This window comes from Panthera tigris, chromosome E2 (assembly GCF_018350195.1).
Source record: "Panthera tigris isolate Pti1 chromosome E2, P.tigris_Pti1_mat1.1, whole genome shotgun sequence".
NCBI classification, from domain to species: domain Eukaryota; kingdom Metazoa; phylum Chordata; class Mammalia; order Carnivora; family Felidae; genus Panthera; species Panthera tigris.
Window position 1 is genome coordinate 4,649,422 of NC_056674.1, and position 25,193 is coordinate 4,674,614.

At 40.5% G+C, this 25,193-nt stretch overlaps 1 protein-coding gene across 3 annotated transcripts; it reads left to right on the forward strand.

Annotated features, from left to right (window-relative positions):
• The first annotated feature begins 271 nt into the window (after positions 1 to 271).
• On the forward strand, positions 272 to 25,126 carry LOC102954470 (zinc finger protein 345-like). 3 transcript variants are annotated; one of them, XM_042967973.1, is made up of 5 exons: positions 272 to 493; positions 5,080 to 5,206; positions 5,712 to 5,807; positions 20,314 to 21,123; positions 23,880 to 25,126. In XM_042967973.1, exons 1-5 carry the CDS (start codon positions 479 to 481, stop codon positions 23,915 to 23,917), a joined length of 1,086 nt encoding a protein of 361 aa, XP_042823907.1. In that variant the 5' UTR covers positions 272 to 478; the 3' UTR covers positions 23,918 to 25,126. The 3 variants fall into 3 exon arrangements, with proteins under 3 accessions (XP_042823907.1, XP_042823906.1, XP_042823905.1); XM_042967972.1 differs by having other exon boundaries at positions 24,640 to 25,126; XM_042967971.1 differs by lacking the exon at positions 23,880 to 25,126 and having other exon boundaries at positions 20,314 to 22,829.
• The last annotated feature ends 67 nt before the right edge of the window (positions 25,127 to 25,193 follow it).

Sequence of the window (25,193 nt, forward strand, 5' to 3'; positions counted from 1 at the left end):
GAAACAATGGTGTTGTTTTAATTAAGTGCTCCAGGTGATTCTAAGGGAATCCAGGATGAAGCACAAAGGTTTCCCAATAATTGAGGAGAGGTGAGTGCAGGCTTTGGCTCTAGGAGAGGTACCAGGTTCTCCTCTACAGGAGTTGGAGAGGATCAGGGCCGTGTAACAAAGTGTGCCTATGATGTAGTAGCATTTGTGGGGGTAGTGGCATCTGTGGGCGGAGAAGCCTCCAGAAGCCAGAGGATGAAAACTCAGAGGTTGGCATCCAGTTAGGAGCTCAAAAGGTTCTGAATAGCTTTTTACGCAAAGGAGTAGGAAGTTGGGTCTTTTCTACTTTTCAAAGTCTGGCCTGCAGGTGATCAGTTTACAGTGGAAGAGGCTGTGTTAGTGGCTTGGAAGATAGTTTTTCCTTCTGCAGCTGTGATATCTCTAGCAAAATCTTTGGAGAAGAAATCTAGCGGACCAGGTGAAAGAAGGAATGGCCAGTTCTCAGGTAAGCTGTGCTTTCGAGGGGAGAGCCCATTCCCTCTTTTTCTCTTGAAAGTCCATGCTAACTGAAATTACAAGTGTTGGTTTTTCTAGTTCTGAGATTTCTGATCTATTTTTTCACCTAATTTTTAACCTTTTCCGATGATACTCAAGATTAGGTTTGTAGAACACTCTTGCATTGTATCGCTGAGCCTTCTCCCCCTTCTCCAACTCCAAATTAAAGTTCTGCAAGTATTGAAAATATTCCCTTTGTGAACGATCCACAGGGGAAGGCGTTGAGTCCAAGATTCCTATTGCTGATTGGGGTCTGGTACTGGGATAGCACTCAAGGAAAACCGTTCCCATTTAGGTCAGATCTGGATGCTTAATCGCCTCTTTAGAGACCAGGAGGAAGAAAGTGCACAAATACACAGGTTGGATATGAGGCCCGGATTAACTCCAAAGTTGTCTGATAAAAAGAAGACTTTTGCTCTTTAGAATGTAAAAAAGATACCCCATTTTCAGCTTATTTCATTACAATTGATTTCATTACTGCTGATATGAAATGCTTTAACTTGGCTTTGTGCTCTCTGCTAGATTTCTCCTCTATAACTTTCACATTTCCCTTCTCATTTGTAAGGGTTTTAGGTATATTTCCTGAGTGATGTGCAGAAACCATCCCATTTCAACTGAAAACCTCTTCTGAGTTTCTCTTTGCCTGTAGTTATTGATGAAAGGAACAGAGGCAAAAGAAATACCGATAGGATTAAATTTTCTTACAGCTTGCCATCCATTGATAAACACTAGATATAGGCAGAGTATGACATTGCTCAAGGAATTCACAATTGCCTTCGTGTGAGTGCTTTGCTAGAGGCAGAAGGGAAGCTTAGCATGATGAGAGTCAGACTGCCAGTATTCTGTGTCTTCTTGACTATCTGGAAATGCTTTAGAAACTTCTTTTATCTCTATGCCTCCAACTTAAAGCATATCATCAGTGTCTCCTCACAATCCTACTGCAGCCCTTGGTGCCACAATTCCTCTCTCTGTGCTTTCATGAAAACAGCTTTTTTGACCAAAGAGGGCTCCAGAATCCTTTCTTGACCCTTTCTCCCAACCCACATCCCAGCAGTTTCCACTGGACAATGAAGGCCCTCACCTTTGTGTAATAGAGATATTGACTTCTGGGAATGGAGATTCTAAATCACTCAGACCTCCATCCTGTAGATTGCTAGTTTACTCCACACTCTTGATGCAAATCTATTCATCTATTTACTTTGTCTTTTCAGAACAAGGAAAGAAGAATCCCATAGTTTACATGCTTGCACCTTAGAATCCTGAAATAGAATAGAGTAGAAATGAGGATTGAAACAAAAGCTTTCAATGCAACAGTATATGGTGGGATCATCAAGCACAATGGTCGAGAAACTATTCTTGAGATGTTGGATGATGCAAGATAGTTTATTGGAGTAGCACAGAGACTGGACCTGTGGTCAGAGCGATACTGTGGCTTCACGAAGCTTATATGTCCTGGGGGGGAGGGGAATTGCACACAGTATAAGATCACAAATGTTCCTTTTATTTTTTTTTAAGTTTGTTTACTTATTTTTTTTTTTTTAATTTTTTTTTTCAACGTTTATTGATTTTTGGGACAGAGAGAGACAGAGCATGAACGGGGGAGGGACAGAGAGAGAGGGAGACACAGAATCGGAAACAGGCTCCAGGCTCTGAGCCATCAGCCCAGAGCCTGACGCGGGGCTCAAACTCACGGACCGTGAGATCGTGACCTGGCTGAAGTCGGACGCTTAACCGACTGCGCCACCCAGGCGCCCCTGTTTACTTATTTTGAGAAGGAGACAGAGCACGTGTGGGGGGAACGGGGAAAAATGGGGAGATAAAGATAATCGCAAGCAGGCTCCACATACTCGGCAGCATGGAGCCCTCCTGGGGGCTCAAACTCATGAACTGTGAGATCATGACCTAAACTGCAACCAAGAGACAGAGGCTTAACCCACTGAGCAACTCAGGAGCCCCTTCGTTTGAATTTCTGAGTGCAAAACTGCTTCTGCAGGATTTCTCTGGTGATTACCATTCAGTTCAACATTACTTATTGAGACATGTATAGGCAGTCAGGAGACCCCTTAAGAATGTAGCAACCAGCACTTACTTGATGCTTCTTAAAACTCTGCAGGCTCTAGGTCAGCCTTCTCTGGTGAAGGTGCACATTTTCCTGTTTGTATCCCTCATCATACTAGATTCAGAAATAATAGCTGGTTTATGTATATCATTCAATGTGTTTGTGTTGACAGTGTGAATAAAAGACCTAAGCATCATTATCCAAAACTAGATTTATGAGTGTAATGTCATTGAAGATGTTTCTTAGTTTCCACGACCATTTTCTGCTCTTCCCTTGTTTTCTGTAGTTTGTGTGAGAGACGGGAAGATCGAGAGAACAAGTGAAGGGGCAGAGAGAGAGAGGAAGAGAAAGACAGTTTAAAAACAGGCTCCCTGTTATCATCGTAGAGCCCAACATAGGGCGCAAACTCAGGAGCCTTGAGATCACAATCTCAGTCAATATCAAAAGTCAGATGCTTAACCAACTGAGCCACCCAGGTGGCCTTCCACTCTATCACTTTTAATATGTATATAACTGCTTTCTAAATGTATGGATGTGTGCATGAAGTGTAAAACAGGAGATCAATTTTGTGTGGACACTTTCTTCTTTCCATCATTCTTTTTAGCTTTCACACGTGTTAGGAACATTGCTTTAGGGTCCCGTCTGGATATTGACCACTGTGTCGTTTTAGATCAACTCTAGGTCACATAACCTGGGTTAAAACGGAATCTCTTCCATGTACTGGATGCTTGACAAAATATTGACAGAGAAACAGAAGAATAACCTGTTTGCTCTCATAGATGATAATTGTTTATAATTATGATTATTCATTTTCCATTAATTTATGAAAAATGAGTAGATGCTATGTACTAAGTAGGAAATGCTCAGAAGTCTCCTTGTTGCCTTTTTTGCTATTCTAATAGAACCTGTGGTTGTTATAAAACCCATTTAGTTCCAAGTACTCCATGAGTTCCTGCCTTTGAATTCTTGCTCTTTGTTATTCAAATATCTATTCCCTGGCCAATAGGCTAATGTCTTGTCAGCAATGCAGAATCTGGGGGTACTTGGGTGGCTCAGTCAGTTAAGCATCTGACTCTTGATTTCGCTTAGGTCAGTAGCTCATGGTTCCTGAGATGGAGCCCCAAGTCAGGCTCTGCACTGTCAGTGGGGAGCCTCCTTGGGATTCTCTCTCTCTCCCTCTCTACCCCTCCCCCACTTGCTCTCTCTCTCACTCTCTCAAAATAAGCATATAAACTTAAAAAAAAATAAAGCTCTTCAATGTACCATTGTGAAATTGTAATTCATATTAGAATATGCTATGTACATTGTAACACACCCAGACTTTCTATCCAAGAAAGAGACACCAGGTATGCTACGTGATGTGAATATAGTATTTAAAAACGTGGATGTCTTTGTTGATGCCTTCATTTTATAAATTCGCTTGAATAAAACAATATTTACACTAGTTCTTACCTCAAAGGTAGAAAATACATGAAAGCATATTACTGTGTTGAAAAAGGTCTTCTTGCAGAAAGCAGGAAACTCCTCTACGTCAGAACCAGTTTTCCTAATGTACCTGAACAAACAGGAATTCACTTCTTGGTGAGTCACAGATAGAATCTATACCAGCTGGGGTTGTCACACAAGGAAAATGTGAATTTCAACAATTAAGGAGATCACAGGGAATCATTTCCAAAGCAGAAACCCCGGGAAGGGAATGGTTTCATATATAGTCAGGGTGGAGAATTAGAGGGAGAGCCCATCATCTTATGTGAAGGTAGGGATAAGGTTGCACTTGGGCCTGAAGAAAACAGTTGTATACAGGGGCGCCTGGGTGGCTCAGTTGGCTGAGCATCCAACTTCAGCTCAGGTCATGATCATGCAGTCTGTGTGCTCGAGATCTTGTGCTCGATCCCCGCATTTGGCTCTGTGCTGGCAGCTCAGAGCCTGGAGCCTGCTTCCAATTCTGTGTCTCCATCTCTGTCCTTCCCCTGCTCCTGCTCTGTCTCTCTCTCAAAAATAAATACACATTAGAATGTTTACTTTTTGAAAGCAAGAAGTTCCATACCTACTATGGATGTTACATAGTAAATGAGGTTTGTGCTCGCTCTTAGGTGGAGAGTTTAGCATTATAATGAGGTCATGGTAACAATCCTCTTCCGGTGGTTGGCACCACTGTTCACCTGCTTAGGAGTGAGTCAGGGGATAAGCTCAGACTGGGTGGGTATAAACTCTTTCTCAGATGACATACCTTTTGTTGTATACGTTCTGTTTCCATCACAGGGGACTATGGCCCTGGGGTATTTTTGCCTGAAGTAACAGATAAGGTTGAAAGAAGAAGTGAAATAAAATGAGGGACTAAGGGCAGTGAGTATCAACAAGTAAGCAGTGAAGGTCAGGTCTTGGGGTCCAGCTGGTGACATTAACTCCCTCTTGCATCTTAGGTACCATTATGAATGCTGCCTATGGCTACTTGGTAACTGTGGCATTTGTTGCAGGGACTGCTGACCTTCAGGGATGTGGCCATAGAATTCTCCCAGGACGAGTGGGGATGCCTGAACCAGAGTCAGCGAGAACTGTACAGGGATGTGATGTTAGAGACCTATGGACACCTCCTCTTCTTGGGTGAGGATAACTCCTTCCAGACTTCCCAAACCACACTCGCGGGTTTGTTCCTTCCTTGGAAGACTGTCTCTTGGAAACATCCTCTTTGCATGACTGGGATTCAGATCCCTGCAGTCAGAGAAAGAAGTCGAGTTTGTAGATAAAGAGAAATATCTTCATGATGTTTCCTTTCCAGCTGTAGATTCCCCTTCTTTACGGTGAGGTAAGAGCATCATCATCTGTAGATGAGTGGTAATTGTAAACATTGAGTGGCATAAAATGGTACTGCCCACTTAAGCTCCCAACTGCTAGTCATTCCTGTAGTGGTAGTACTTGGACGTGAGGTCACGATGTGAACGTTGGAAATTCCTGTCAAGTATATTAAAGGGGCTTGTGGGCAACAGCATTCAGAAATCATTTTCTGGAATTCTACAATGTCCTCTCTCGTGTACTGAGCACAGTATTGGGGTGAAAGAATCTGAGAAACAGGTATGTCCTTTTTTTTTTTTTTTTTTCTGATAATCAGGCCTCATTGTGTCGAAACCACACCTGGTCATTTTTTTGGAACAAAAGAGAGAGCTCTGGGATGTGAAGAGAAAGAAGACGGTAGCCTCACCAGCAGGTAGGTGGGCATGAACAAAACATGACAGTGGTGATATGCAAATATTTAAAATATGGCTCAAGTAGCTCTCCTTGAATGGAAATTAGTTTGGAAGCCCAGTTTTATGTCTGTCCCACTCATAGCGGGACGTCAGCTTTCCAACCCGTCATAGTCTTACATTCTCGAAGGATTCTTTGTTCTGCTCCAGTGATGGTCCATCACATCCACAGTGAGTGCCAGGAGACTCCCCTTGCGCGTTGAGTATCTCCAAAGTCTGAAAGCTTCTCCTTTGCTTTGGAGGCCCTGGAGAATTCTCCATATTCTGAGAAACTCTATTGTAAGTCATTACCAGTTTCTGTTTTCGTGAGAAGTGTGTCATAGTAGTGGTGGACAGAGTGGGTTTTGGTGTCCAAATCCCAGGAGCACTGGAGACAGGGATCACGTGATTTCCGGTTTATGCTTTCCAATGTTCCTGAGGCTATAATCTTTTTCTTTTATTTTAATGTTTGTTTTTGAGAGAGAGACAGAGAGAGGCAGACAGACAGAGCAATTGTGGGGGAGGGGCAGAAAGAGACAGAGACATAGAATTTGAAGGATCCTCCAGGCTTTGAGCAGTCAGCACAGAGCTTGATGTGGGGTTCGAACTCACAGACCACAAGATCATGACCTGAGCTGAAGTTGGATGGTCAACCAACTGAGCCACCCAGGCGCCCCACTGATGCTTTAGGCTTAATCATACAACACTGAGATTCAGTAATTCCCTCAGATAAAAAAGCATTTTCTAAAATGAGAAAATCTCATGCTCTATTTCACTTCAGAAGCTTATTTTTCTTATGAATGATAATAAGAAATTTCCAATTTATGTCTTCCATTCCTCAATGGTGAAATAATTTGTCCATGTGTATTCGAATATTCCTACCAACATTAATGCCACAAGGGAACTAGAACACTGAGAACTTAGAACTCACAGCCTGCCATAAAGACTCAATGGGTACGTTATTTCTCAGTAACATCATAATTTTCATCTTTTTTCTTGTATAATAGAAACTTCCTGTGCCTTTGTCATAAATGTTTTCACTTTCTGCATGGCTCTTTATGAGATTCATTTCTGATTTATTAGATCAAAATTCTGACATGGCATGTGCATCATGAGGTATGAGGTAGATCATTTGGGTTGACCTGTTGGTCTTGCAGAGTTTTCCTGATATCATTTAGTTACCTGTTCTCTCTTCTTCCTCCATAAGTCTCTCTAAGATGACCATTTGAATTGTTTGCCATGGAATAGTGGCTTGATATTTGAATAAAATGGTTATTTTCATTTTGGCCTTTAGACTGTGATTTACATATTTGTTCTGGACATTTATTTCACAGCTGTCGTTCTGTGTCCTTTCAGAACATTAGCCACCTGATCCCAGTGTCACCCATTACAGGTTCCTTATTTCCTGTGTGCTCTCTGCTGGATCCCTCCACTAGAAGGTTGATATTTTTTCTCTGTTATCATTAAGTATCTTTATGGGAAGATGTGCACAAATCATCTCATTTATTCTAGAAGCTTCCTCCTTCATTTCACTTTGTTTGTGGTATGCTTTGGAAAATGAAGGATTTCTCCTAGGTTTGCTGTAGGAACTGCTGTTTAAAGTAGAGATTGTGAATGAGAGTCCTGCCCTGTAAATTTCCATTTTATTCTGCCCTCATGTCCCATAGATACTCTTCCTTATCTCTTTTCTGTTGTTGCAAATTAAAAAAATGTGCATCGCATTAGTTCAAATGCCTTAAAATTGTGAATGTAATCCAGCACAAAACATAAAGGAGACCTAGACTTTTAATGCTATAGAAGACTCAAAAACAATACCTATTGGTATTTCTTTCTTTTTTTTTTAATATGAAATTTATTGTCAAATTGGTTTCCATATAACACCCAGTGCTCATCCCAACAGGGGCCCTCTTCAATACCCATCACCCACTCTCCCCTCCCTCCCACCGCCCATCAGCCCTCAGTTTGTTCTCAGTTGTAAGTGTCTCTTACGGTTGGCCTCCCTCCTTCTCTAACCTGTTTTTTATTTTCTTTCCCTCCCCCATGGTCCTGAGTTTCTCAGGATCCACATAAGAGTGAAAATACATGGTATCTGTCTTTCTCTGTATGACTCATTTCACTTAGCATAACACTGTCCAGTTCCATCTACGTTGCAACAAAAGGTCATATTTCATTCTTTCTCATTGCCAAGTAGTGTTCCATTGTGTATATAAGCCACAATTTCTTTATCCATTCGTCAGGTGATGGACATTTAGGCTCTTTCCATAATTTGGCTATTGTTGAGAGTGCTGCTATAAACATTGGGGTACAAGTGCTCCTATGCATCAGCACTCCTGTATCCCTTGGGTAAATTCCTAACAGTGCTATCGCTGGGTCATAGGGTAGCGCTATTTTTAATTTTTTCAGGAATTTCTACACTGTTTTCCAGAGCGACTGCACCAGTTTGTATTCCCACCAACAGTGCAAGAGGGTTCCCATTTCTCCACATCCTCTCCAGCATCTACAGTCTCCTGATTTGTTCATTTTGGCCACTATGACTGGCGTGCGGTGGTATCTGAGTGTGGTTTTGATTTGTATTTCCCTGATGAGGAGCGACGTTGAGCATCTTTCAAGTGCCTGTTGGCCATCTGGATGTCTTTAGAGAAGTGTCTATTCATGTTTTCTGCCCATTTCTTCACTGGATTTTTGTTTTTCAGGTGTGGAGTTTGGGGAGTTCTTTACAGATTTTGGATACTAGCCCTTTGTCCGATATGTCATTTGTAAATATCTTTTGCCATTCCGTTGGTTGCCTTTTCATTTTGTTGATTGTTTCCTTTGCTGTGCAGAAGCTTTTTATCTTCATGAGGTCCCAATATTTCATTTTTGCTTTTAATTCCCTGGCCTTTGGGGATGTGTCAAGTAAGAAATTGCTGCGGCTGAGGTCAGAGAGGTTTTTCCCTGCTTTCTCCTCTAGGGTTTTGATGGTTTCCTGTCTCACGTTCAGGTCCTTCATCCATTTTGAGTTTATTTTTGTGAATGGTGTAAGAAAGTGGTCTAGTTTCAACCTTTTGCATGTTGCTGTCCAGTTCTCCCAGCACCATTTGTTAAAGAGACTGTCTTTTTTTCCATTGGATATTCTTTCCTGCTTTGTCAAATATTAGCTGGCCATATTTTTGTGTGTCTAATTCTGGGGTTTCCATTCTATTTCATTGGTCTATGTGTGTGTTTTTGTGCCAATACCATGCTGTCTTGATGATGACAGCTTTGTAGTAGAGGCTAAAGTCTGGGATTGTGATGCCTCCCGCTTTGGTCTTCTTCTTCAACATTACTTTGGCTATTCGGGGCCTTTTGTGGTTCCATACAAATGTTAGGATTGGTTGTTCTAGCTTCGAGAAGAATGCTGGTGCAATTTTGATTGGGATTGCATCGAATGTGTAGATAGCTTTGGGTAGTATTGACATTTTGACAATATTTATTCTTCCAATCCATAAGCACAGAATGTTTTTCCATTTCTTTATATCTTCTTCAATTTCCTTCATAAGCTTTCTATAGTTTTCAGCATACAGGTATTTTACATCTTTGGTTAGGTTTATTCCTAGGTATTTTGTGCCTCTTGGTGCAATTGTGAATGGGATCAGTTTATTTGTCTTTCTGTTGCTTCAATATTAGTGTATAAGAATGCAACTGATTTCTGTACATTGATTTTGTATCCTGCGACTTTGCTAAATTCATGTATCAGGTCTAGCAGACTTTTGGTGGAGTCTATCACGGGTTTTCCATGTTTGGTATCATGACATCTGCAAAAAGTGAAAGCTTAACTTCATCTTTGCCAACTCTGATGCCTTTGATTTCCTTTTGTTGTCTGATTGCTGATGCTACCACTTCCAACACTATGTTAAACAACAGTGGTGAGAGTGGATATCCCTGTCGTATTCCTGGTCTCAGGGAGAAAGCTCTCAGTTTTTCCCTATTGAGCATGATACTAGCTGTGGGCTTTTCATAAATGGCTTTTATGATTTTAAGTGTGTTCCTTCTATCCCGACTTTCTCGAGGGTTTTTATTAACAAAGGATGCTGATTTTTGTCAAATGCTTTTTCTGCATCGACTGACAGTCTCATATGGTTCTTATCTTTTCTTTTATTAATGTGATGTATCATGTTTATTGATTTGCGAATGTTGAACCAGCCCTGCAGCCCAGGAATGAACCCCACTTGATCATGGTGAATAATTCTTTTTATATGTTGTTGAATTAGATTTGCTAGTATCTTATTGAGAATTTTTCATTCATATCCATCAGGGATATTGGCCTGTAGTTCTCTTTTTTTACTGGGTCTCTGTCTGGTTTAGGAATCAAAGTAATGCTGGCTCTATAGAATGAGTCTGGAAGTTTTCCTTCCCTTTTTACTTTCTGGAATAGCTTGAGGACAGGTATTACCTCTGCTTTAAATGTCTGGTAGAATTCCCCTGGGACGCCATCTGGTCTGGACTCTTATTTGTTGGGAGGTTTTTGATAAATGATTCCATTTATTTGCTGGTTATGGGTCTGTTCAAGCTTTCAATTTCTTCCTGTTTGAGTTTTGGAAGTGTGTGGGTGTTTAGGAATTTGTCCATTTCTTCCAGGTTCCCCAGTTTGTTGGCATATAGTTTTTCATAGTATTCCCTGATAATTGCTTGTATTTCTGAGGGATTGATTGTAATAATTCCATTTTCATCCGTGATTTTATTTATTTGGGTCATCTCCCTTTTCTTTTTGAGAAGCCTGGCTAGAGGTTTCTCAATTTTGTTTATTTTTTCAAAAAACCAACTCTTGGTTTCATTGATCTGCTCTACTGTTTTTTTAGATTCTATATCGTTTATTTCTGCTCTGATCTTTATTATTTCTCTTCTTCTGCTGGGTTTGGGGTGTCTTTGCTGTTCTGCTTCTATTTCCTTTAGGTGTGCTGTTAGATTTTGTATTTGGGATTTTTCTTGTTTCTTGAGATAGGCTTGGATTGCAATGTATTTTCCTCTCAGCACTGCCTTCGCTGCATTCCAAAGCCTTTGGATTGTTGTATTTTCATTTGTTTCCATATATTTCTTAATTTCTTCTCTAATTGCCTGGTTGACCCACTCATTCTTTAGTAGGGTGTTCTTTAACTTCCATGCTTTTGGAGGTTTTCCAGACTTTTTCCTTTGGTTGATTTCAAGCTTCATAGCATAGTGGTCTGAAAGTATGCATGGTATGATCTCAATTCTTATATACTTATGAAGGGTACAGCCTTTAATTTAAAGTCTAGTTTGTCTGATATAAGTATGGCTATTCCAGCTCTCTTTTGACTTGCAGTAGCATGATAGATAGTTCTCCATCCCCTCACTTTCAATCTAAAGGTGTCCTCAGGTCTAAAATGAGTCTCTTGTAGACAGCAAATAGATGGGTCTTGTTTTTTTGTCCATTCTGATACCCTATGTCTTTTGGTTGGCGCATTTATTCCATTTACTTTCAGTGTTATTATAGAAAGATATTGGTTTAGAGTCACTGTGATGTCTGTAGGTTTCATGCTTGTAGTGATGTCTCTGTTACTTTGTCTCACAGGATCCCCCTTAGGATCTCTTGTAGGGCTGGTTTAGTGGTGGTGATTTCCTTCAGTTTTTGTTTGTTTGGGAAGAGCTTTATCTCTCCTTGTATTTTAAATGACAGACATGCTGGATAAAGGATTCTCAGCTGCATATTTTTTCTGTTCACCACATTGAAGATTTCCTGCCATTCCTTTCTGGCCTGCCCTGCCAAGTTTCAGTAGACAGATCCGTCACGAGTCTTATCAGTCTCCATTCATATGTTAGAGCATGGTTATTCCTAGCTGCTTTCAGAATTCTCTCTTTATCCTTTCACTATGATATGTCATGCAGAAGAGTGATTTAAGTTACGTCTGAAGGGAGTTCTCTGTGCCTCTTGGATTTCAATGCCTTTTTCCTTCCCCAGATCAGGGAAGTTCTCAGCTATGATTTCTTCAAGTACACCTTCAGCATCTTTCTCTCTCTCTTCCTCCTCTGGAATACCAATTATGCCTATATTATTGCGTTTCATCGCATCACTTAGTTCTCTAATTCTTCCCTCATGCTCCTGGATTTTTTTTATCTTTTTTCTCAGCTTCCTCTTTTTCTATAATCTTATCTTCTTATTCACCTATTCTCTCCTCTGCCTCTTCATTCCGAGCTGTGGTCCCCTCCATTTTATTTTCACTTCATTTATAGCATTTTCTAGCTCCTCCTGACTGTTCCTTAGTCCCTTGATCTCTGTAGCAATAGATTCTCTGCTGTCCTCTATACTGTTTTCAAGCCCAGAGATTAATTTTATGACTACTATATTAAATTCATTTTCTGTTATATTGGTTAAATCGTTTTTGATCAGTTCGTTAGCTGTCACTACATCCTGGAGTTTCTTTTGAGGAGAATTCTTCCATTTTGTCATTTTGGATAGTCCCTGGAATGGTTCAGAACTGTAGGGCTCCTCCCCTATGCTGTCTGGGGTAACTTGTGTTGGTGGCCGGGGCCACAGTCAGACCCGATATCTGCCCCCAGCCCACCGCTGGGGCAACAGTCAGACTGGTGTGTACCTTATCTTCCCCTCTCCCAGGGGCAGGATTCACTGTGGAGTGGTGTGGCCCCTGTCTGGACTACTTCCACACTGCCAGGCCTGTGGTGCTGCTTCTATGGGATCTGGTGTATTAGCCAGGGTGGATCTGCAAGGTGCACAGGGGCGGGAGGGGCAGAATCAGCTCACTTTGCCTTCGGTGGTCCGTGGTCCACTTCAGGAGGGGTCCTGTGGCACTGGGACAGAGGCAGACCCGTTGGAGGGATGGTTCCACAGAAGCACAGCATTGGGTGTTTGCGCGGTGCAAGCAAGTTTCCTCATGGGAACTGCTTCCCTTTGGGATTTTGGCTGGAGGAGGATGGGAGAGGGAGATGGCGCTGGCCAGCGCCTTTGTTCCCCACTGAGCTGAGCTCTGTCCACCAGGGCTCAACAACTCTCCCTCCCATTGTCCTCTAGCCCTCACACTCTCAGAGCAGAGCTGTTGACTTATAACATTCCAGATGTTAAGTCCCGCTGGCTGTGAGAACACACTCGGTCCGGCCCCTCCTCTTTTGCTAGTCAGACTAGGGGCTCTACCTTGCTGGGCAGGCTGCCCCTCCACTGCCCAGGCTCCCTCCCATCAGTCTGTGTAGTGCATAACGCTCTCCCCCCTTCCTACCCTCTTCCGTGGGCCTCTTGTCTACGCTTGGCTCCAGAGAGTCCATTCTGCTAGTCTTCTGGCAGTTTTCTGGGTTATTTAGGCAGATGTGGGTGGAATCTAAGTGATCAGCAGGACACGGTGAGCCCAGCATCTCCTACACTGCCATCTTCCCCTCCTTTTGTCCTCATCTGTATTTCTGAGTGTGTGTGTTTGTGGTATATTTGCAAGTCACAAAAACCTTTTTCCACAAATAGATGTATAATCTGTATGTCACTGAAAACATTTCTTAGTTTCAGGGAGAGTAAACATTTTTTATTCTATCACTTTTATTCTTTTGTATTCAATTGGTAATTTTTGTATTTTACGTGGAATCTTCACTTTTCTTTTTATGTTACTCAGTTTCATGGTTTTAATATATTTGCATTACCATCACCAGGTTGAAACTTTCTGTAAACTTACTTTTAGGATTGTCTCTGTATAATGGTTGGTGTGTTCCTCTTAGATGAATTCAAAGTCAGATAATCTGGATAAAGACACATATTATACTATTAGTGCAATTTTGCCAGATATTCTTTTGAAAGATGAAAACAATAGTATTGTTCTCATAGGTTACTGGGATCGGTGGGTAAATTTATGGAAAACTGTTAGAATGGTCTATACTGTGTCGTAAGTGTTCAAGGAGAATGGTTGTTTCTGTTCATGATATGAGGATTAGTAATTTCCTCATTTTTCTTCAAGTTCAAAGTCCTCCATGATTTCTTCTTGTGTTTTTTTATTTCTTGGAATATAGAAGTGTGGCTCTTGAAGTGAAGATGTTTGCATCAGGGTCAGGCTTGTGAGAAATGTCAAAACAGACCCCACATAAAAATCGAAATCAGAATGTGAGTTTTAAGAAGATGCTCTGTTCGTTTTCATATGTCACATTGAGAATGTCACATTGACATTGAAGTGCACATGTAGCTCACCATCACTTTTTCATTATTCTATGTCTGTTTTCTTCTGTAATCCATTAGTTTGACAACTAATTTTATAGTATGTTGTAAATTAGAAAGTGTGGTGCCACCAGAGTAGTCTTTATGTTTCAAGATTATTGTGGGTATATATAATCCTGCAATACCCATGTGAATGTTCCATTTGGTTGTGATCTTTCTGCCAAAAATGTCATTGGGAATTTGATGGAGATTGCATGAAATCAGTAGATCACTTTGAGTATACTGACAGTTGGATAATTTGAAGTATTCCAATGTAAGAACATGGATGTGGTTTCACTTACTTCTTTCAATTCCTTCACAATACTTTATAGTTTTCTCTGCACCAGTTTTGACCTCTAACATTATATTAAGTCTTCGGCAATTTATTCTTTGTGATGCTACTGTAACTGTAATTATATTTTGGGGGATTTGTTCTTTGTTGTGTATAAACCATGAATTCTTATGTGTTGGGTTTGTAATCTCCAATTTTGTAAAATTTGCTTGAGTGTTAACAGGTTTTCCGAAATGAGGATTCTTTAGGGGCACTCATGGCTCATTTTGGTGGAGTGTCTGACTGTTGATTTTGGCTCAGGTCATGATCCCAGGGTCATGGCATCAAGCCCTGCCTCAGGCTCCACACCTAACATGGAGCTTGCTTGAGAGTCTCTGTCTCCCTGTGCAAGTACCCTACTTGCAAACACACTCTGTCTCAAAAAATAATAACTTAAAATATAAAAAAAATAGGGATTCTTCAGGGAAGAAGAAGATAGTATCGTGACAGACTAGGAGTACCCTACCCTCCTGACATCCCACAAACACATCTAGATAACCACTAAACCATCCTAAGTATCCCAACAAGCAACCTTAAGACTGACAGAGGAATTACCCAGCTAATGTGAGAGAAGAGGCACATCGAAGATTGTAGGAAGTATAGAGATTTGGCTGGGGGAGCAACAGATTATAGTGCTGCTGAAAGCAGGGAGCTGTGGTTGTGGAGAAGGATGAGAGAGAGTGGAGCTCAAAGAAGAATGCACAAGGAGAACATTTCCCTGATGTCATTGTCTTGGAAAAGGAGAAGGCCTGCATTTTGTGCATTCTTACAGTGTGGCTTCAAGCCTCGAGTTTTCAAGGTCGACAGGCTTAGCTGGGAAAGATCCAGGAGGGTACTGCCCTGTCTTGGACAGAAGGTAGGCTCACAACCTGGGGGTAGACAGCATGGAAACAGCAATGTGAAGAGCATTTGGGGCACAGATGAGTGAGATTATTTGATATTCTAGGGGCCCTTCAATGAGGTGCATGATGGGGAACAAAGGAGCTGACTGGTTCCATTTCCTTCCCATGTTCCTCAGCATGAACACAGAGCACCCTGAGTGAAAGGGCTCAGTGAGGACACTGGCTGCCTGCCTTGCTTACAACAAGCCCCAAGCCCCTATGCTCTGGTGGAACTGCCCTTCTCAGTCAAGCCTGACTCAATCCCAGCAAGGTTGGCCCCTACCTCAGGGGACCTGCATAATCTGCTGCCCACACCACATGTGACCACACAGTTCTGCATGGCTTCAGTTCTGGTGGAGTTGATGTCCGGTCTCATCTCACAAGCAGACCACAGCATAACCAGTCAAAACTCGCCCCATTGAGGACAGGGTCCAAACACTGGCAGGAGAGCTTCTGCAGACCACTGGCGTCAAAGATAGAGCAGGAGACATAACTGGCTATTTTAACATACAGAGGGTGGTGGAGATGTAGACAAAATGCCAAGATGGAAGAATTTATCCGAAATGATACAAGTTGTGGCCATGGCCAGAGATCTCAGTGAAACACTGTATCACTAACATTCCAAATGGAAAACTGAAGGCAACTATCATAAGGATATTCACTGGGCTTGTGAAAAGAAGACAGCAGTGAGGCTCTTACAACAGAGATAGGAGGCTTAGGAAAGAATGAGTGATGCAAAATGCAATAAATGAGATTTGAAATGCACTTGATTCAATGAACAGCATGTTGGAAGAATGAGAGCAGCAAATTGGTGGCCTTAAAGACAAAATAATGGAAAATAGTGAAACTTAAGGAAGAGAGAGAGAGAGAGACAGAGAGTAGAACTATGCAACATGAAATAGCCTTAGGAAACCAGGGACTCCTTCAAAAGTGATAAAATTTATATTACAGGGGTCACAGAAGAAGATGAGAAAGTGGGTCAGAAAAATTATTTCAGGGAATAATAGAAGAAAGCATCCTTAATCAGTTGAAGGAAACAGACCTGCAGATTCAGGAGGCACAGAACTCCATCGAAATCACCAAAAGGAGGCCAACACCAAGACATCTTGGAATCCAATTAGCAAACTATGGTGATAATGACAAAATCTTAAAAGCAGCAACACAGAGGAAGTATTTCACCCACCTTGAAAAGCATAAGGCCAGCTCAAGATTTCTCAACAGAAACTTGGCAACCCTGAGGGAGGGACATGACAGATTCAAAATGCTGAATGGGGAAAATAGGCAGCCAAGAACAGTCTCTCCAGGAAGACTATCATTCAGACTAGAGGAGAGAGAGAGATTTCCAGTCAAACAGAAACTAAAGGAGTTTGTGACCACTGGAACAGCCCTCCAAGACATGTTTAAGGATAGTCTTTGACTTCAGAGGAGAGACCAAAAGTGAGAAAGACAAGAAAGTATCAGAAAAAAATCTCCAGAAACAATGCCAAAAGTAATATTAAAATGGCAGCAAATAGGTATCTAGTCAATAATTCCTTTGAAGGGAAATGTACTATGCACTCCAATCAAAACACGTAGGGTGTCTGAATGGATTTAAAAAAAACCCAAACCGATTAATCTGCTGCCTACAAAAGACTCAATTTAGACCTGAATCTGTCTGCCAATTGAAAGTGAGGGGCTAGAGAAGTTATCATGCAAATGGATGTCAAAAGAAGGCCAGTGTAGCAATATTTATATTCGACAAACTAGCCTTTTTTTGTTCTTGTATTGTGGTTATGTCCTCTTTGGTATCAGGGTAATGCCTGCTACCTAGAATTATTTTCAATGGGTTCCCTCTATTCCACTATTTGTAGAATTTTGATGAATTTTATCATAATTGCTTTTTTAAAAAAATATAATTTTCTCCATTACCTTTTTAATAATTATTTATTTTGAGAGACAGGAGAGATAAGAGGGAAGAGGTAAGGAGAGAGGGAAATAGAGAGAATCCCAAAAAGGATGCCCACTGTCAGTGCAGAGCCCATTGTGGGCCTGGAACTCACAAAGTGAGATCATGACCGGAGCCCAAACCAACAGTTGGATGCTTAACCAACTGAGCCACCGGGACATCCAAGGAGTTACTTGTTTAAATGTTTGGTCAATTGACCAGTGAAGGCATGTGGTCTTGGTCTTTTCCAAAATCTAATATGTTAGTGTATGATTGCTTTAGGAATCTTTTATCACACTATATGTTTCTGTGGGTAACTGTTGCCTCGTTTTCTTTTCCATTTTTCGTTTGTGGGGTTGTTTTTCATTGTAAATGTATTTAAGGTATTGCCAATTTTGTGTGTTGTATTGGAGAAATGGAATTACTTCCAATGTTATGTTATTGTTTATTGGGGTCTTCATTTTACTTCTTTCTTATTTTTCTTTAGTGTTTCCTTTTACAGAATTTTATCTAAATTTCTTTTCTTTTGTTCATTGAGTGTAATAAAAGAAAAAAGGTGAAATACAGTAATTAACTCAATCATTTATAGCATAAAAAATTGAAAGTGGAGGGTCTAGTAGAAAAATTAGCAAAAATGAATAATAATGGTTACCAAAAAAAAAAGTTCCCTAGGATTTTATATAGATAATTTCATCCTCTAACAACGATAATTTTGCTTTTTCTTTTCCAATTTGTTTCGATTTTAGAATTGTTTTAATTTTATTTATTTTGAGAGAGTGGGAGTGGGGGAGAAGCAGAGAGAGAGGGAGAGAGACAGAGAGAGAAAACCCCAACAGGCTCTGTGCTATCAGCATGGAGCCTGATGTGGGGCTCAAATTCACAAAGTTCCAGATTGAAAACCAACTGTCAGACAATTAACTGAGCCAACCAAGCGCCCCCAATTTGGTTTCCTTTTATGTATTTTTTTATTGCCTAATTGTTCTGAATAGTCCCCATACTGTGTGGAATGGACATGGGAAAGTCGCTTTCAATACCTTATTTCTGATCCTATAGGAGGAGCTTTCAGTCTTCTCATCGATTATGTTGGATTTCAGCCTTTCACACATACATGATCTTTATTAGGATGAAGTAGTTTCCTTTGATTCTTCCTTTAGTGAGTATCTTTAATCATGAAATGGTGTACAATATGCTCACTTCCTGTCCTTTATCAATTAATCCTCTCTTTGTGATCTTTAGTCTGTAATGTGCAGTCCCAACTCGATAGTTTTCCATATGGTGAAACACTCTTGAATTTCAGGAAGAATTCCCAGTTGATTATGTCGTAAAATGGTAAAATGTGCTTTTGATTCAGTTTGTTTTTCATTTGTTTATTTGTTTTGAGAGGGAGAGGAAGGAAGAGGACAATGGGAGGGGCAGAGAGTGAGGTGGAAAGGGGATCCCAAGTAGGTTTTTCAGTTTGCAATGAACTGGACATGGGGCCTGATCTCACGACTGAAGTCATGACCTGAGCTGAAGTCAAGGGTCGGGTGCTTCACCAACTTAGGCTCCCAGGCTCCCCTATTTGCTTAGTTTTATGGCAGACGTTGCATGAATATTCCCCACAGATGGTAATTCATAGTCTTCTATACTTGTAGCATCTTCCTTCAGCTTTGATAACCTGTTAAGGCTGGTATGATCAAGGGTTTTCATAATCTCCCTTCTCTTCACTCCCTAGAAATGTCTGGGGAGATTTCAAGTACTTTATCATGTGTGTCTATGAATTATCCTGTGAATTCATCTGGCATAAGCATTTTCCTTGTTGGAAATTTTTTTTTAAATTTTTTTAATGTTTATTTATTTTTGAGACAGAGAGAGACAGAGCATAAATGGGGGAGGGTCAGAGAGAGGGAGACACAGAATCTGAAACAGGCTCCAGGCTCCGAGCTGTCAGCACAGAGCCCGACGAGGGGCTCGAACTCACGGACCGCGAGATCATGACCTGAGCCGAAGTCGGCTGCCCAACTGACTGAGCCACCCAGGCGCCCCGGAAATTTATTTTTATATTTATTTTTAATTAAAAATTTTTTAAAAATGTTTTCATTTATTTTTGAGACAGAGACAGACAGAAAGAGACAGAGCATGAGCAGGGGAGGGGAGGAGAGAGAGGGAGGCACAGAACCCGAAGCAGGCTCAAGTCTCTGAGCTGTCAGCACAGAGCCCGATGTTGGGCTCAAACTCATGGATTGTGAGATCCTGACCTGAGCTGAAGTCAGATGCTTACCCAAGTGAGCCACCTAGGCGCCCCATTGGGAGTTTATTTATTACAGTTTTAATCTACTTAGTAGTTGTAGATCCGTTGATATATTTTTTTTCTTTTTCTTTTTTTTCTTTCTTCTTCTTCTTTTTTTTTTTTGAGTGTGAGAGAGTCAGTAAGTGGGGGAGAAGGCAGAGGTATATAGAGAGAGAATCTTAAGCAGGCTTCTTGCTTAGGGTAGAGCCTGATACGGGGGTCCATCACATGACCCTAAGATCATGACCTGAGCCAAAATCAAGAGTTGGACGCTCAACCAACTAAGCCACCCAGTCTCCTCTTTCATTATGTTCTTTTCTCCATGATGATGTCAGGTAGGTTATACCTTTTCTTGAAATAGGTACTTTTTTTTTTTTTGGATACCTATTTGTTAGCATGTAATTATACTTTGTGCCAATTATAATTATTTTTATATCTATATCACATGTACTGTGTCGCGTTACTTCTTCACTTCTGATTTTAGGAGAACTTCAATTATTCATCCTTACTTGATGGTGTTATAGATCTGTAAAATTTTTGGGTTATTTCTGAAAACAAACTCGTCCTGTTGTTTTATTCCTACTTTTGCTATATCGTATTTTCATCATTTCTGTTTGACTTTTAAATTAAATGTCCTTCCTTCTAAATTTTGGCTCATAGGATACTTTCCTGATTCTTTGTGGCACAGGAATGTGATTTGTGCTACACCATTAAACAACTACAGGATGATCTATTAGGCTATGTCTTCAACACGTTGTATGTAAGTTTCTGTGTCAAGGAAGAATGACGTCCCGATGAATCCTTCTCAACCATCTTCCTGACATTCTCTGACTGATTTGAAGGTTGTATATTAGAAGTTGTCAGTACATTCATGTGAGAGTAGTAATTGGAATGATGTTCCTTTTTTTGTTATTTGCTATCTTTCAGCTATATCTTCACATGGCACCCAGAATTTCCTGCCAAAGCCATGCATAGAAGCCTCTTCCCAAAATGTGTCACTGGGTACATGGAAACATCATGCCCTTGAGAATTTACACTTGATAAACTGCGACAGTGATAGAAAGAATGAAGCACATCAGAAGTTTTATGAAGGACGTGGTCCAATTGAGACAAGTGCCCATAATAAGAACCTCACGGCCGCAAGTGGTGAAGGACATAAAACATCTTGGAAAACCGCCCTTTGTACATCCACTGTTTGTGCAAAGGAGTGTGCATCTGTAAGAAGTTCCAATCTAATACACAAACATACATATTTGTGCAATGAAAATTTGGAACATTTGGAAAGTTACCCCATCCACAATGAAAACAATGCTTTGAGCCATTGTGAAAGTGGGATTGGATTGACCTTTCAGTCAAATATTTCTAAAACTCAGAGATTCAAAAATGAAGATAAAAGGCTTAGGACGTGTCAATTTGGGAGGCGCTTCATAGAGGAGGTGGCCCTGCAACATTACCAGAGCATTTTCAGTGGAGATACACTGGCTCAATACAGTGAATCTGAGACACAGTCTAACCAGGGCTCCCATGTTAGCAAACATCTGAGGACTCTGCAAGAAAACCATTTTGAATCTAATAAAGATGAGGAAGTCTTTTACCCAAACTCCAAACGTACCAAGAGTAAGAGAACGCAGAGGGGAGAAAATACTTCTAAATATGATGAATGTGGGAAAGCTCTGAAGCAGTCCTCCAGTATTGCTGATCATCAGAGGATTCGTGTGGGGGAAAACCCATTCACAGGTAATGAATCTGGGAACATGTTTAGTCAATCGTTAAGTCTAAATACGTATAAGACAAGTGGTACTGGAGAGAAAAGGTACATTGGCAAGGAATGTGGCAAAACCTTTGACAGGCACTCAACACTATCTCAACATCAGCAAATGCATACTGCAAAGAAAATTGACAAATGTGAAGAAGGTGGTCAAACCTTTAAGGATGGGTCATCACTCCATGCACACAGGCAAATCCATACTGCACCTCACAAATGTCAAACATGTGGCAAGGCCTTTAGCAAGCAATCATCCCTTATTCAACATCACAGAATGCATACTGGAGAGAAACCTTACGAATGTCAAGAATGTGGCAGGGCCTTTAGCCAGCAATCATTGCTTATTCAGCATCACAGAATCCACACTGGAGAGAAACCTCACAAATGTCAAGAATGTGGCAAGGCCTTTAGGCAGCAATCATCCCTTATTCGACATCACAGAATTCATACTGGAGAGAAACCTCACAAATGTCAAGAATGTGGCAAGGCCTTTAGCCAGCCAGCATCCCTTACTAAGCATCACAGAATGCATACTGGAGAGAAACCTTACAAATGTCAAGAATGTGGCAAAGCCTTTAGCCATCCAACATCAATTAGTCGACATCACAGAATTCATACTGGAGAGAAACCTTACAAATGTCAAGAATGTGGGAAGGCCTTTAGCCAGCAATCATCCCTTAGTGGACATCACAGAATCCATACTGGAGAGAAACCTCACAAATGTCAAGAATGTGGCAAGGCCTTTAGACAGCAATCATCCCTTACTCAGCATCACAAAATCCATACTGGCAAGAAACCTTACCAATGTCAAGAATGTGGAAAAGCCTTTAGCTATTCCTCACGACTTACTGAACATCACAGAATTCATACCGGAGAGAAACCCCACAAATGTAATGAATGTGGCAAGGCCTTTAGTGAATACTCAGCCCTTACTCGACATCACAGAATTCATACCGGACAGAAACATTACCAATGTAACAAATGCAGCAAAACCTTTAATTTGTTTTCTAGCCTTACTAAGCATCACAGAATCCATACTGGAGAGAAACCTTACCAATGTCAAGAATGTGGCAGAGCCTTTATCCAGCAATCATCCCTTACTCAGCATTACAGAATGCATACGGGAGAGAAACCTTACAAATGTCAAGAATGTGGTAAGGTCTTTCGTCAGCAAACAACCCTTACTCAGCATCACAGAATTCATACTGGAGAGAAACCTTACAAATGTCAAGTATGTGGCAAGGTCTTTAGCCAGCAATCATCCCTTAGTCAGCATCAGAGAATTCATACTGGAGAGAAACCTTACAAATGTAAAGAATGTGGCAAGGCCTTTAGGTTGCAGTCAGACCGTAATGGCCATCACAGAATTCATACTGGAGAGAAACCTTACCAATGTAAGACATGTGGCAAGGGCTTTACCAAATGCTCAGGACTTCGTCAACATCACAGAATTCATACTTGAGCCAACCTTACCAATATAACGTGTGCAAAAGGCTTTAATCACCAATCATCCTTTATTCAAGATTACAGAAATCATCTTGGAGCAAATGTTTCAGAGTTAAGATTGTGAGGGATTTTTTCCCCCACTTTTTAAAAAGTTTTTCTTCGATAGAATGAGTAGGAGGGTGCAGAGGCAGACACACACACAGAATGAAAAGCAGGTTCCAGGCTCCAAGGTTTTGGCACAGACAGCTCAGAGCCTGATGCAGAGCTCGAACCCATAAACTGCTATATAATGACATGAGGTGAAGTTGGATGCTTCACTGACTAAGCCACCCAGGCACCCCAAGACTGTGAGAGAACTTTTAAGGACAGCTCAACGCTACTCCACACCACAGAATCCACATTGAGGATTAACGATACCCAAGTAAACAATGTGGCAAGGCTTTAACCAATGCTGATCCCTGATTTGGTGTCAGAGAATGTGTTATAGAGATGATTTTTTCACATAGAAAGATTCTGGAAAGCCCTTTAATGGTGCTCAAGCCTCATTCCACACCACCAAATTCATACTTGAGAGATCCTTACAATTGAAGAGAATGTGGCAAAACATTTCACTCGGCTCAAGCCTTACTCACCATCACATTGTTCATACATAGGAGGAACATTGCAAATGTGATGAATGTGGCACACCCTTAGGTGGAAGTCCTACCCTATTCAACATCATAATTCCCATATGAGAGGAAAACTCTAAAATGTAAAGAGAATGACAAAGCTTTCATCTGGAACTCAATCTTTATTCAATATCTCCAAATGCATGTGAGTTCAAACCATTCAAACTTAATGCATGAGGAAAGCCCTTTTTCATAAATATACCATTTGGAAAACATCAGAGAGTACCAAAAGGAAAGTAAGTTGAAAGATTGAAGTATTTAAAAATATATTTAACGGAACATAAAATGTCAACACGTGTCACAGGATTCACAGCAGAAAGCAGTAAGTCTGTGTATTCAGACATTACATCAAAATACTTATTAGCAGGAATAATACAAAGGTAAACATTTAGATAATGTATATGCTTATGCTTTAAATGATAAAAGGGATGGTGTTTTGCATACGTATACTCTCAATATTTTTACATTAACCTATTTAAGATTTGTGACTAGTAAACATTAGTATACTTCTTATTCTCAAATCACTTCAGAAAATTCATTTATTCCTAGTGGACATGTGAATGTATGTGGCTGAGTATTGCTACATCAATGATATGAGTTCCCTTCTTTCTTAGGTGGGACTCATACATATGTAATTTTCCATGGAAGGTGAAGAAGAGTTGAATAAAATCTAAACGGAGATAATTTCTGTGCCTCTAACCTTGCTGTAATTATCATGAAAGAGGTGTTCAGGACACCATTGTCCATTTATTTCAACTAAAAGTGTATATCACAAATAAAATGTTGTACTAAATGATCTTTAAGGGAAAGAGGGTCAGTCCACTGAAAAACGTGATGCGGGTTCATCATAGCAATAGTTACAAGTACAGAATATCAATATCAATATCCTGTGTAATTGAAAGGAAGAAATATTCACAGATATCAGAAAGAGAATAGCAAAACCTTCCTAAAATGGCTAGGATACTACATTCACATTTTTGAACAATCACCCCAGGCCTGAAAGAATTTCAGTAGGCAAAATTAAGCTGTACATAACTTAAAATAGACTGTCATGTCTTCTTGAATCTTCATGGTAACCATGGAGCAAACTGGTAATTGATACCCAAAAGATAAAGAGAAAAGAATCAGGGTTTACCATTCTTGAAAATCATCAGATCACAAAGGAAAGAGAAAATGGATAAGAAAGGGAGCAAGAATTCTAAAGTAGCCAGAAAACCATGAAAAGAATGACAACAGTAACTCCATTCCTGTATCAATACTTCCTTTAAATATAAAAGGACTAAATTCCCGATCAAAAGATAGAGATTGGCTGAATGGAAAGAAATCCAAGACCCAATCCTATGTTGTGTTCACAAGACTCACATCTGCTTTCAGAACACACTCAGCCTGAAAGTGCAGATATTCAAAACGATATTGCATGCAATCGGAAACCAAAAGAAATGGGGTAGCTATGCTTCAGACAAAATAGACTTGAATGCAAGGACTATAATAAGACACGGCAAGGTCAGTATTAAACAAATGGGTCACTTTGTACACAGTTTTTAGTTAATGCACTATTTGGCAGAATGGCAATAAAGTCTCCCCCTGTTTTGGTTTTGGAGGACAATAATAGTTTGGTTCTTTAACTCGTACTGACACATTGAAAAGAAACACCTTTTTCCATAAGTGTGGGTGGTGTTTGTGCAGATGCCTGAATTGTAGTTTGTGTAATGTTTCTCCACATGTGTATCTAATGACGCCTTGAAATGGCTACTTGATATTCAACAACCGATTGCTACCTTGAGAGAACTGGGGAAAATAAAAAACAATAAATAACAATGTGAGAAAGACTATTGTTTCCAGATTTTGAAGTGTGGGAAAATACTGTTGCAATGAAAATCTTGGCAATTTACTGCAAAAGCAGCCAATAGTTGATCAAAACCAAATTG